Below are 14,641 nucleotides of genomic sequence, written 5' to 3' on the forward strand. Positions count from 1 at the left end.
CAGACCCGAATGTTACACCCAATCATCAGACCAGGTCTGGCCATTGATCATGTCAGATCTTTGTGTTTGTCGCCATGACAGCTGTCAGAAACAGTCCACACACACCCAAATCATTATGTTACCTGCTTATATACTTTACCCTGCATTAAAAGTCACTACATTCAAACAAACATAGACACACACGCACAGGAAGGGCAGAGGGCCTTGTTCAGAGGGAAAGGGCTGTATGTCAGCATGCTTCTTTTAAAAGACTCCTCCTCCTTAATTAGGGTGGAGCCAGTGGCACTATCTCACCCCCTTCACTTCTCTCAAGTCCCCTTTGAGCAGAGAGTCCAGGGTGAAGATTACGTTGTGACTGAGACTCTGGAGCTGGAGAAAGGCAAGAGAAGGGGTCAGGGGTCAAGGGTTACACAGACGGAAACACAGTTCACTTCACATGTTACATCCATGTGGCTTTAAACCTAGTAAACATTTTGAGCCTAGTAAATATTTTTTAGAAATATGGTTTACCATCACATATGTACATATAAACATGATTCACCATCACATATATACATATAAATATGATTCACCATCACATATATTTACAGGTGAAAGGTTGCACAAGGTGTGAAAGGTTACATGAGTTGTGACAGACATTGGGGCTGCACTGTGTGTTCTGCTGTAGACTCACCAGGTGTTTCAGCAGGGCCGCCAGCTCCTTGACGAGGCAGGAGAAGGTGCTGAAAGCTACGCCCAGGTCAGAGCTGCCCCGGCCCATGAAGTTGCTGCCAAACCGGTCCAGCGCTTGGCCGTAGGTCTCCTCATTCTGCACATGCTCTGTGGGGGGGGGGGGGGGGGGGTTACTGTGTATCCTGTCGTCAGGATATCACTGTATATTTACACCACGCATTAACCCAGTTTATTTATTTACTCATTTATCTTTTTTAATCCTACAAGGAATAACAAGCGTTTCTTGTTTAGGCATCACATCTCCATCAATAAATCAAACCCTTTAGTTACACTATAATCAATAAGACAACCATAGTGCTGCCAACCCAAGAGCTTATGTTAATGTTGTCAGAGATTAGATGTCAATGTCCTCTGCTTGAAATATCCAACTAAAGAAAACCACAAGAAAACCACTCTCTATTAAACGAATCCACTGAAGAACATCCCCCTGCTATTTTAACCAGGCTGACAGAGTCGTGGGTGAACTGATCCAGACCTCATGTCTGAACCAGAAAACCCAGTTCAGCTAATAATAATAATAATAGCCTACTACTGCTCACACAGACAATGTCTGCTGTTGTGCTGGCCTTTCCCTCAAGGTAACTGAAGATAGAGGACTCTACCACCCCACCACTGGGGGGAGACACAACGTCTCAGAGTGTTCTGGGACTCCCGGACTGGCAAATCCATGCACGTTAATGACACCCACGTCAACACAGCCATACAAGTCTCCAGCAGGACAAATGCATCCGGCATGTGTTTACAGGATTCCGGGTAGGGCACAGGCCATTGGCGGGACTCCACCGCCTGTGGAACGCCGGGCGTGCCTGGGAGGCCAGCCCTGTGCCAAACCGAACGGTTAGGTCATGTTTTAGAAGGGAAGGAGAAGCACTGGACCCCCAAGGCCAGAGCACTGGCACTTCCCTGGGGAGACCAACAGAGGGAATCCCAGTCTGGACTGAGAGAGAATGCTTGCTGGGAACAGCTGAGTGTTTATGGTGCTGGTGGAACAGCATTAAAGCAAATAACACTAGAAGCAACAAAGAATTTTAAGGCTGTATTTCAGCTGCCTTGGGGCACTATATTTAGAGCACAATGTCCCCCGCTGATCCCAAAATATGCAGCTGACCTTGGTAAGCAGTCATGGGAGTCCGTCCCAGCTGAAGGAAGTCCCAGTGAGGAATACTTTTCATGAACGGCTGTAGCCTCTTTTCCACTGTAGGGCCAAACGTTTACTCTATGCCGCCATTCCGGTCTCCAGTGGCCAGTTACGGTTTCTTTTTCCACAATGTTGTGTTAGAAATAATGGTCAAGAAGGATTTGTGGCATGTGCCTGATGATAATTCGATCGTGTTTGGACTGTTTTTAGTGTTTCTTTGCTTGTGTGCACAAGAGTACAGGAAATACTCAAACGCAGGCGATGAATGAGAAGGCAACAGGAAGAGAATTACGTCTCCACAGAACCATCAGCAAATCTCTGCGTCATTAAGCCACCCCACGTTTCTGCAGCCCTGAGCACGGTTAGGGTTTAGGGTTTAGGGCTTAGGGGTTAGGGGTTGAGCACGGTTAGGGATTAGGGTTTAGGGCTTAGGGGTTAGGGGTTGAGCACGGTTAGGGATTAGGGTTTAGGGCTTAGGGGTTAGGGGTTGAGCACGGTTAGGGATTAGGGTTTAGGGCTTAGGGGTTAGGGGTTGAGCACGGTTAGGGATTAGGGTTTAGGGCTTAGGGGTTAGGGGTTGAGCACGGTTAGGGATTAGGGTTTAGGGTTTAGGGGTTAGGGGTTGAGCACGGTTAGGGATTAGGGTTTAGGGTTTAGGGGTTAGGGGTTGAGCACGGTTAGGGATTAGGGTTTAGGTCTTAGGGGTTAGGGGTTGAGCACGGTTAGGGATTAGGGTTTAGGGCTTAGGGGTTAGGGGCTGAGCACGGTTAGGGATGAGGGTTTAGGTCTTAGGGGTTAGGGGCTGAGCACGGTTAGGGATTAGGGTTTAGGGCTTAGGGGTTAGGGGCTGAGCACGGTTAGGGATTAGGGTTTAGGGTTTAGGGGTTAGGGGCTGAGCACGGTTAGGGATGAGGGTTTAGGTCTTAGGGGTTAGGGGCTGAGCACGGTTAGGGATTAGGGTTTAGGGCTTAGGGGTTAGGGGCTGAGCACGGTTAGGGATTAGGGTTTAGGGCTTAGGGGTTAGGGGCTGAGCACGGTTAGGGATTAGGGTTTAGGGCTTAGGGGTTAGGGGCTGAGCACGGTTAGGGATTAGGGTTTAGGGTTTAGGGGTTAGGGGTTGAGCACGGTTAGGGATTAGGGTTTAGGGTTTAGGGGTTAGGGGTTGAGCACGGTTAGGGATTAGGGTTTAGGGCTTAGGGGTTAGGGGTTGAGCACGGTTAGGGATTAGGGTTTAGGGCTTAGGGGTTAGGGGTTGAGCACGGTTAGGGATTAGGGTTTAGGGTTTAGGGGTTAGGGGTTGAGCACGGTTAGGGATTAGGGTTTAGGGTTTAGGGGTTAGGGGTTGAGCACGGTTAGGGATTAGGGTTTAGGGCTTAGGGGTTAGGGGTTGAGCACGGTTAGGGATTAGGGTTTAGGGTTTAGGGGTTAGGGGTTGAGCACGGTTAGGGATTAGGGTTTAGGGTTTAGGGGTTAGGGGTTGAGCACGGTTAGGGATTAGGGTTTAGGGCTTAGGGGTTAGGGGTTGAGCACGGTTAGGGATTAGGGTTTAGGTCTTAGGGGTTAGGGGTTGAGCACGGTTAGGGATTAGGGTTTAGGGTTTAGGGGTTAGGGGTTGAGCACGGTTAGGGATTAGGGTTTAGGGCTTAGGGGTTAGGGGTTGAGCACGGTTTGTAAGTGTTCTGTGCTGAACTGTGTTCGTGTGGAAACACGACTGGAATGTTTACTGTCCGTATTCAGAACAGTTTGTCTCTTCAGGTGAAAAGAGGCTTATATCACACACATCTTACGGCTGGTTTTTATATCGCTGGTCTCTCTATGAAGCCTCTACAGGCGCAGTAAAGAGGAACACAGACAGCAAGGTCATGTTGGGTCATTATCTCAAGCTAATGTAAATGTGTCTGATTGGAGCATGCCCCACAGTGAGGTCAGGCCCATCACGTCAGATGCACACATCCTCTCACAGCACAACACAGCACACACACAGCCTGACGCATCCTCACACAGCACAACAGCACACACATCTTCACACAGCACACACAGAGCCTCACACATCCTCTCACAGCACAACGCAGCACACACACAGCCTCATATATCCTCACACAGCACAACACAGCCTCACACATCTTCACACACCACAACACAGCCTCACACATCCTCTCACAGCACAACACAGCACACACACAGCCTCACACATCTTCACACAGCACAACACAGCCTCACACATCTTCACACAGCACAACACAGCACACACACAGCTTCACACATCTTCACACAGCACAACACAGCCTCACACATCTTCACACAGCACAACACAGCACACACACAGCCTCTCACAGCACAACACAGCACACACACAGCTTCACACATCTTCACACAGCACACACACAGCCTCACACATCCCCTCACAGCACAACACAGCACACACACAGCCTCACACATCCCCTCACAGCACAACACAGCACACACACAGCCTCACACAGCACACACACAGCCTCACACAGCACAACACAGCACACACACAGCCTCACACAGCACAGCACACACAGCCTCACACATCTTCACACAGCACAACACAACACACACAGCCTCTCACAGCACAACACAGCACACACACAGCACACACACAGCCTCACACATCTTCACACAGCACACACACAGCCTCACACATCTTCACACAGCACACACAGCCTCACACATCCTCTCACAGCACAACACAGCACACACACAGCCTCACACATCTTCACACAGCACACACACAGCCTCACACATCTTCACACAGCACAACACAGCCTCACACATCTTCACACAGCACAACACAGCACACACACAGCCTCTCACAGCACAACACAGCACACACACAGCCTCACACATCCCCTCACAGCACAACACAGCACACACACAGCCTCACACATCCCCTCACAGCACAACACAGCACACACACAGCCTCACACAGCCTCACACAGCACAACACAGCACACACACAGCCTCACACAGCACAGCACACACAGCCTCACACATCTTCACACAGCACAACACAGCACACACACAGCCTCTCACAGCACAACACAGCACACACACAGCCTCACACAGCACACACACAGCACACACACAGCCTCACACATCTTCACACAGCACACACACAGCCTCACACATCCTCACAGCACAACACAGCACACACACATCTTCACACAGCACACACACAGCCTCACACATCTTCACAGCACACACACAGCCTCACACATCTTCACACAGCACAACACAGCACACACACAGCCTCACACAGCACAACACAGCACACACACAGCCTCACAAATCCTCACACAGCACAATAGAGACGTGGGTAAAGATATCAGCCCAAACAGAGGGGGTCAGGGGTTATTTACTGACTCCAGAGGGTCAGAAGCTAATGATTCTCTAAGAAACCCAGGGGTCAGCGCAGGGTCGACTCATAAAACAGAACCAACCACAAACGAACCTGCAGAGTGCCAGAGTGCACACAGATGAGGCTGAGCAGCAGTACGGTGGCAACACCAAGCAATGCAGCTTCATCTTATAGTATTAATGTTTCCAAAACTAATCACACAGTCATGGACCTGAGGCTGGACACATTTAATTAGTGTTTCTTTTCCAAGGTGTTTAGGTTTACTGAAGACATGTTTTTTTGGAGTGTGATTTGGGGTTAGGGTTATTATTTTTAGGGTTAGGATTAACTCGGGTTAAGATTAACTCGAGAATTCCCTCTCAAGTCTTGGTTCTCCCAAGTTTTTTTCCTTAATTCCAGGGAGGTTTTCCTTAATTCCAGTGAGTTTTTCCTTGTCTCCTGTGGTTTGCTCATAAGGGATCAGGACCCAGACATGTGTAAATCTGCTCTGTGACGTGTGTGTGTGTGTGTGTGTGTTGTAAATGCTATATATGAATAAACAAATGGCAGCAGCACAGGGTCCTCGCAACAGCCCACACACCGTCGTGTCATGTGCCCATGTGTGCCACAAAAAGGCCCTGGGCAGCACAGCACAGGGAAAAGGAAGAATGTAGAAGGAGGAAGTCAGGTAAGAGCAGCAGCCCGGTCACACGGCTGCCCTCAGCGGTACAGCGCGGAGCAGGACGCTGGCCCAGCGTGGCACTTGCGAAGGCACGGGACCCTTACCTTGGCCTGAGCTGTAGATCGCTTTGACGGATTTCTTGACCTTCTGCAAAGCCGTGCGGTCCTGGTCGAGCGCCTGGACAGAAGAGAGGGAGAAACAACCGTGGAGGGTTTGTGAGTAAACGCTTCATTAAGAGCATTTTCCCATTAACAAAAAGCCTCACGGAGGCAAATCTGACGTGTAGTGCATGCATGTAGTGGGAAGCATGAGGATTCCTGCTTGTGCCGTAACCAAGGCAACACAGTGCCTTGAACAGCTTTTCTCTACTGTGATGAGTCACTGGGCAGGGAGACAGAAGGAAACCCTCTGTGTGTGTGTGTGTGTGTGTGTGTGTGTGTGTGTGTGTGTGTGTGTGTGTGTGCGTGAGTGTGTGTATATATGTGTGTGTGTGTGTGTGTGTGTGTGTGTGTGTGTGTGTGTGTGTGTGTGAGAATGTGTATATATATGTGTGTGTGTGTGTGTGTGAGTGTGTGTGTGTGTATGTGAATATGTATATATATATATATATATATATATATATATATATATATATATATATATATATGTGTGTGTGTGTCTGTGTATGTGTGTATATATGTGTGTGTGTATATGTGTGTGAGTGTGTGTGTGTATATATATGTGTGTGTGTGTGTGTGTATATGTGTGAGTATGTGTGTGTGTGTGTGTGTGTGTGTGTGAGTATGTGTGTGTGTGTGTGTGTGTGTGAATATGTATATATGTGTGTGTGTGTGTGTGTGTGTGTGTGTGTGTGTGTGTGTGTGTATATATGTGTGTGTGTGTGAGAGTGTGTGTATATGTGTGTGAGTGTGTGTGTGTGTGTGTGTGTGAGTGTGTATGTGAGAGACAAAGTCCTCTGTGTGCAGTGTTTTCCATTAGACCTCCAACACTAAGACATAAAGTAAAGCTCAGTACTTACTACAGCTTGAAGGACTGAACCCCCCAGATCAAACCTGAAGGGCTTGACGAAGCTGAACTGCTAAATGACTCAGCGTATCATGCATCTGCCCAGCAACAGCAGACCAATAGCAGTGTGGCTTTCTGGAGAAGTCTCCTACACATTCCCCCAATGCTGCACAGGATTCGCCCACCACGCATAAAATGAACACACACGGCCAAACGCTCTGAGCTCAGAGAATAACGATGAGGTGTGTGGGGCAGAAGGAGGCCGGCACACGATGGCCATCCTGGGATCTGCAGTACTGGCATGGGCCACAGCCCACACGGGTCCCTCCCGGAGCGGAGCGGAGCCGGGCTATGGCGGGAAGGTGTGGATTTCCTCAGAAAAGTGCAGGCTAAGAGAAATTCTGAACTTCACCCATGACAAGTCTTCTGGACATTTATTTCTCTGTATCGTTCTAGGAATATATTTAAAAAATAAGATAAAATAAAACACCAGTCATCTGAATGAGCTGAACTGAGGCATGAATTTACTATGTGAATTTTCAGCATCAGCTGACAACACTAACTAATTTTTGTCAGTCAGGTTGTATACCAGAGTTTTAAATACACAGTAGGACTTCCTGTTTAGTTTCACGTGTTCATCTTTTTTACACGAAGTAACAGATGTGTTAAACTGACATTGTTTACATGTTTCTCTCGTCCCAGATGGACAGATCCATTCTCCCAGAACTCTTCAGACACATCAAACGTCTACACCTAACCAGTTTTGAAGGCTGTCCTAACTTCCTCTCCCTGTCCAAAAACCAGTGCGTGGGCCTTAGCCTGTTAAAACCTTAATCCTCAGTGTCAACAGGAAATAAAGGATGTGGGAATCATAAATAGCCACATACGCAGGCACAGGAAGTGCCAGGGAAGCCCTGGCAGGAAGCAGGCTCATCAGATGGCACCAAGGGTCAGCCTTAAAGCATGCGGCCTGGCACAGATATGCCATCGGGCTCAGACGGCCCTGGTACATACTTAGAAATGGGTGGTCTCTCGATCCATCACTTCCTGTATGGAGAGAGACCGGGTCTGACAGCGGGATCTCCTGGGAATGGTAGAGTAGATTACATAGTAACGTGTTTAGATCTTTTCAGTGTACAGCCATTATCCCCTCTGTGTGCGTACAGCCAAACGACTGCGTTCATTAAAGGGACATCGAAACAGCAGAGGTGAGTTCCAGAAAGCAGTCAGCACTCGGGAAATTCTAACACTTTTAGACACTGTTCTAGTCTGCACATCTGTTCATAATAAAGAATGAGTCATAGTACAGAAATCAAGAAGGATAGAGGGAGAAAGAGGGAGATGGGGGAGAGAGAGAGACAGGGAGAGAGAGAGAGAGAGAGAGAGAGAGAGAGAGAGAGAGAGAGAGAGGGCTCTGATAATGAAAGCACTGAATCTGTCCCACTCTCTTGTTGTGGTCACGTGAGCAGGGTGGAGAACTCCCACTGCTGAAGCATCTCACCTCCGTTCATCTGTATCTAACCCTAACACTAACACTAACCCTAATTAACCCTAACACTAACTAACCCTAACCCTAATTAACCCTAACACTAACCCTAACCCTAACTAACCCTAACACTAACTAACCCTAGCCCTAACCCTAATTAACCCTAACACTAACCCTAACCCTAACACTAACTAACCCTAACCCTAACACTAACACTAACCCTAACACTAACCCTAACAAACCCTAACCCTAACACTAACACTAACTAACTAACACTAACCCTAACACTAACTAACCCTAACCCTAACTAACCCTAACACTAACCCTACCACTAACACTAACCCTAACACTAACCCTAACAAACCCTAACCCTAACACTAACCCAAACCCTAACTAACCCTACCACTAACCCTAACACTAACCCTAACCCTAACTAACCCTAACACTAACCAACCCTAACACTAACCCTAACTAACATTAACACTAACCCTAACACTAACCCTAACCCTAACTAACCCTAACGCTAACCCTAACTAACACTAACGCTAACCCTAACGCTAACCCTAACATTAACCCTAACCCTAACCCTAACCAACCCTAACACTAACCCTAACCAACCCTAACACTAACCCTAACTAACACTAACCCTAACGCTAACCCTAACGCTAACCCTAATGCTAACCAACCCTAACACTAACCCTAACTAACCCTAACACTAACACTAACCCTAACCAACCCTAACACTAACACTAACCCTAACCCTAACTAACCCTAACACTAACCCTAACTAACACTAACCCTAACTAATCCTAACTAACACTAACCCTAACGCTAACTCTAACACTAACCCTAACACTAACACTAACCCTAACCAACCCTAACACTAACCCTAACACTAACCAACCCTAACCCTAACCCTAACTAACACTAATGCTAACCCTAACACTAACCCTAACACCAACCAACCCTAACACTAACACTAACACGTGGCGTTCAGATGGTCAACAGGACACTGAGGGAAACTGCGACTGACTAATAGTTGGTGACTGACTAAATGAGTGTGTGTGTGTGTGTGTGTGTGTGTGTGTGTGTGTGTGTGTGAATGAGTGAGTGAGTGTGTGTGTGTGTCTTCTACTGACCCTGGTTCACCCTATAAGACTCATCATCTCTGCTCACTCACCCTCACAGGAAGCACTCGGTGCAGGTGTGGTGACGTCCCAGCTCACTACCGTTGGGATGGCCAACACACGCAACCTACTGATTCCTCACTGTCTCGTTAACCCACGCGCCATTTCAACTCTCCAGCCAATCAGCAGAGTCCTTCACCCTACCCCCAGGACAGCCCAAGTGCAACCCAATTCTGTGTAATTTGACCGCGTTTACCACCCATTATAGATACAGTAAATGTTGTTTTGGCTCTGGACTAGACAATCTGCAATGGCATGTTGATTAGTACTGTTACCATTATCACTGCCAGCTCTAATTTAACTGTTTTCAGGCATATTATTATTGGGATATCAGCCCTTACTTTGAGCAAGGGATTCAACAGTACCAACCATTCCTACTGAAAATAGCATCTCCAAACAGCCAGCCAGACAAATCAGATCCATTCACCTTAACGCTGACTACACTGACCAGGTTCAGATTATTTACATTTACCTGACACTTTGATCCAAAGAAACTTACAATTATGACTGAATACAGTGGGAGCAATTGAGGGTTAAGGGTCTTGTTTAGGGGCCCAACAGTGGCAACTGGGCAGTGGTGGGACCTTCTAATTACTAGTCAAGTACCTTAACCTCTGAGCTACTAATGCTGCTACTGACAATCCTCACGCATGTTTTGATAAGCGGTTTGACAAATTGCTGTGGTCCTGTGTTCATCAGTTCTTAATTTGTCACAACAGTGTACCAAACACAGGTGGTCCTGCCACATTTGTGCACACTGACCAGTTGTAATGCAAGCAAGACTCTCAGAACAGCAAGGATAATTAACTTAATGGAATATGGATATGAATATGGAACATGCACTTTAGGAGAGAAACCCTGCTGTGCTCGTGCTCTCTCTCTCTCTCTCTCTCCCTCGCTCTGTCTCTCGCTCTCTCTCTCTCTCTCTCTCTCTCTCTCTGGTGTCTCAGCCCCTATGTCAACACACCAGTGACGGACCGACACACTGGACTGCACCTAGCCTGTCTGTTGGCATGTGTCTTGTCTATATAGGGAATACTGTAAGTGTAATATTGTGTTTGCTCTGTTTCTGTTTGTGTTCCAGTGCACCTGTGATTGTACTGGTTACACTTTTGAATGAGGCTCTGATAACAGTTCACGAGTTTGAGTGTGAATGTGAGCGGTGGACATTATCGGTTGCGCCTACCTCAGCAGAGTACCGCTGCCCCCATACCCGTACAGCAGGTCTGGGGAACAGAGAGCGTTCTCCGCGGCCTGCTTAATGGGGAAAACCTTTCCCTGGGCCTGGAACGCACAGATCATAACCCCCCCCCCCGCTCTCGCTCTCTCGGCTGTGCTGATGCCAGCATTTAGCGGCTGTTGTGAGTCAGAGCTGTGGAAATGGCCGATCTGGTGCCAGAGTGGAGCAGGCGACTACAAACCCGTTACAACTAAAAAGACCACAGCCCAACTGGGAGGGAGCTTAGACACCTCGTCATTATCAACAACGAAACACGGAACATGCTTCCACATGAGCTAAGACAACCCCACAGCTTTGGATAAAAAACACATCACTGTGTAAATTAGGGTCTGTTCACTGAGTTTCCATGGCAACAGACATGCCTACATTTAAATTTCACTTTTATATCTACTGACTTAGATGTTTATGACAGCATATGTGGCCTCTAGGAACAGTATGGGCTGCTCCACCAGGTGAGATACAGAAGCAGATTACAACCAAAATGTCCCATGTTCCTTTAATCCTCGATTACAACAACACACTTAATAATAAAACACACACACACACACACAGAGTCTGGTGGGAAAACGGTGTGTCCTGGGCTTCACAAATACACAAACCCTGACTCAGCAGTCTAACCAAGCCATCACATGGTCCACAAACCCTGACTCAGCAGTCTAACCAAGCTATCGAATGTACCACAAACCCCGACTCAGCAGTCTAACCAAGCCATCGCATGGACCACAAACCCTGACTCAGCAGTCTAACCAAGCCATCGAATGTACCACAAACCCTGACTCAGCAGTCTAACCAAGCCATCGAATGTACCACAAACCCCGACTCAGCAGTCTAACCAAGCCATCGAATGGACCACAAACCCCAACTCAGCAGTCTAACCAAGCCATCGCATGTACCACAACCCCGAACTCAGCAGTCTAACCAAGCCATCGCATGGACCACAAACCCCAACTCAGCAGTCTAACCAAACTATCACATGGACCACAAACCCCGACTCAGCAGTCTAACCAAACTATCACATGGACACAAACCCCGACTCAGCAGTCTAACCAACCACACAAAACTGTACAGAACATTATCAACACACAACCTTCCCTTAACACAGAACCATATCAACACGCGACCTCCCCTTAGCACAGAACCGTACCAACACGCGACCTCCCCAACACAGAACCGTATCAACACACAGCCTCCCCTTAACACAGAACTGTATCAACACGCAACCTCCCCCAACACAGAACCGTATCAACACACAGCCTCCCCTTAACACAGAACCGTATCAACACGCAACCTCCCCCAACACAGAACCGTATCAACACACAGCCTCCCCTTAACACAGAACTGTATCAACACGCAACCTCCCCCAACACAGAACCGTATCAACACGCAACCTCCCCCAACACAGAACCGTATCAACACGCAACCTCCCCCAACACAGAACCGTATCAACACACAGCCTCCCCTTAACACAGAACTGTATCAACACGCAACCTCCCCCAACACAGAACCGTATCAACACGCAACCTCCAACACAGAACCATATCAACACGCAACCTCCCCCAACACAGAACCGTATCAACACGCAACCTCCCCCAACACAGAACCGTATCAACACGCAACCTCCCCCAACACAGAACCGTATCAACACGCAACCTCCCCCAACACAGAACCGTATCAACACGCAGCCTCCCCTTAACACAGAACCGTACCAACACGCGACTTCCCCCAACACAGAACCGTACCAACACACAACCTCCCCTTAACACACAACCGTACCAACACGCGACCTCCCCTTAACACAGAACCGTACCAACATGCAACCTCCCCTTAACAAAGACTCGGACCACACCAAGAACAACTATGGAGTGAAAACCTCTGTATAGTCAGAGAAAAAAGTTGCAAATCCCTTTTTCTTGTATTTTTATATTTCATTTATATGTTTTATTTTCCTATTTCTGCAGGAGCAGAACTGCACGTTTGTCAAGTTCAATTCCCGATGCCTCCCACATCCAGGGCTGCTTGTGGTGTCAGCGGGTGGGGAGTTGGCACCCTGCCCTCCCCTGTCCAGGAGGCCGGCTGCACAGCCAACCGAGGAGGTTTGCCCACATCATGGCGATGGATCATTGCTGGCATGCTGAGCCACTCTGTGACAGATGGAAAGTGTTTTGAAAGGGTTCAGAGGCCACAGGAAAGACTGCAGTTGGATACCTGCTTCACAATGTGCAACACAGAAGTGACCACACACCCCTCCATTCACTTCCTCTTTACCCTTCCAGTGTTTCTAATGCGCCCATGAAATGACCCCAACATGAGCAGTAAAGGATAATCTGTGTCACTGTTTTTACAACATGCTTTGAACAGATAATTGTACGTGGAGACGTGGAGATAGCACAGTTTCCCCATACAGGCTCCAAACACTTACACCGAACCTACTAACTGCCTTGTAGCGGCTCCAGGCAACCCGCCACGCTTCGTTGCCGTGACGACACTGCTTGATTCTCATGGATATCAGGTTGGGTTTGGGTTGTTGATATCAGGCTGTGAGCTGGTCCTTCGTTAGCACAGGGGCTGGCACACCCCACTCAGTTTAACAAAGACTCCCAGAACACCCAGTAGGACAGCAACTCAGTGCTAATGACACGTAAGAATGAGGTGTCAAGGAGTCAAACACACACACACCACACCAACGTATGTGGGAGGGCTGTACTCAGGGCAAATCCAGCCAAATTAATAAAATTGTACTCTTCCCAACCTGAAGGTGAGTGAAGCTCCAGCACTTCAGACTGGGTTTGAGGGCACATTTTTTTCATCTTACAGTTTCCAAAGAACAGCTGCTACAGATGACTGCTTCTCACCAAGATAACATTCAGTTTGCATGTGGCAACAATTCAACATTGAAACTTTAAGTGTTTTATGCATTTTGGAAATCCATAACCCTTAACTTCCTCCCTGCGGTAATCAGAAACCGGACAGGAACCGAGTGACAAATTTAAGACAGTGGATGCGATGATTCCATTTTCTGTGAGTAGAGCCTATCCTGTTAACCAGGTGAGGGCTATAGAGGGCTATAGAGGGTTATAGAGGATTATAGAGGGGTATAGAGGATTATACAGGATTCTAGAGGGGTATAGAGGATTATAGAGGATTATAGAGGATGCTAGAGGGGTAGAGGGTTAAAGAGGATTATAGAGGGGTATAGAGGATTATAGAGGGGTGGTGGGTGAGAGTTATAGATGGTTATAGAGGAGTGTTGGGTGAGGGCTATACAGGGGTGTTGTGTGAGGGTTATAGAGAGGTGTTGGGTGAGGGCTATAGAGGAGTGTTGGGTGAGGGCTATAGAGGAGTGTTGGGTGAGGGTTAGAGAAGGGTGTTGGGTGAGGGTTATAGAGGAGTGTTGGGTGAGGGTTATAGAGGCATGCAGCGGTCACGTGCATCTCCACATACATTCCGCAAATGCAGCCACGAAGTCGTGTGGGGACATGGACAGTTAGTGATTACATACGTTTGGGCACTACTGAGACTAGACGCCACCTACAATACAGAACATTGAGGTTACTTATGTCACTTACTGGACACCACCTACGATACAGAATATTGGGGTTACTAGGGTCACATACTGGACACCACCTATGATACAGAATACTGGGGTTACTAGGGTCACATACTGGACACCACCTACGATACAGAATATTGGGGTTACTAGGGTCACATACTGGACACCACCTATGATACAGAATACTGGGGTTACTATGGTTACATACTGGACACCACCTATGATACAGACTACTGGGGTTACTAGGTGGTGTCCAGTAT

At 47.9% G+C, this 14,641-nt stretch overlaps 1 protein-coding gene across 2 annotated transcripts in view; it reads right to left on the reverse strand.

Annotated features, from left to right (window-relative positions):
• asap1a (ArfGAP with SH3 domain, ankyrin repeat and PH domain 1a) overlaps window positions 1-14,641 on the reverse strand; it is a 45,735-nt gene that overhangs the window by 23,067 nt on the left and 8,027 nt on the right. For both annotated transcript variants that reach the window (XM_035536231.2, XM_081703013.1), the window contains 3 exons: window positions 6,018-6,090; window positions 674-819; window positions 295-369 (listed from right to left, as the gene is read on the reverse strand). In XM_035536231.2, coding sequence (XP_035392124.2) covers window positions 295-369; window positions 674-819; window positions 6,018-6,090 — 294 coding nt within the window. The remainder of the gene's footprint in view (window positions 1-294; window positions 370-673; window positions 820-6,017; window positions 6,091-14,641) is intronic.

The sequence above is a fragment of the Electrophorus electricus genome, chromosome 20 (assembly GCF_041902795.1).
Source record: "Electrophorus electricus isolate QZ-2024a chromosome 20, ASM4190279v1, whole genome shotgun sequence".
Lineage (NCBI taxonomy): Eukaryota > Metazoa > Chordata > Actinopteri > Gymnotiformes > Gymnotidae > Electrophorus > Electrophorus electricus.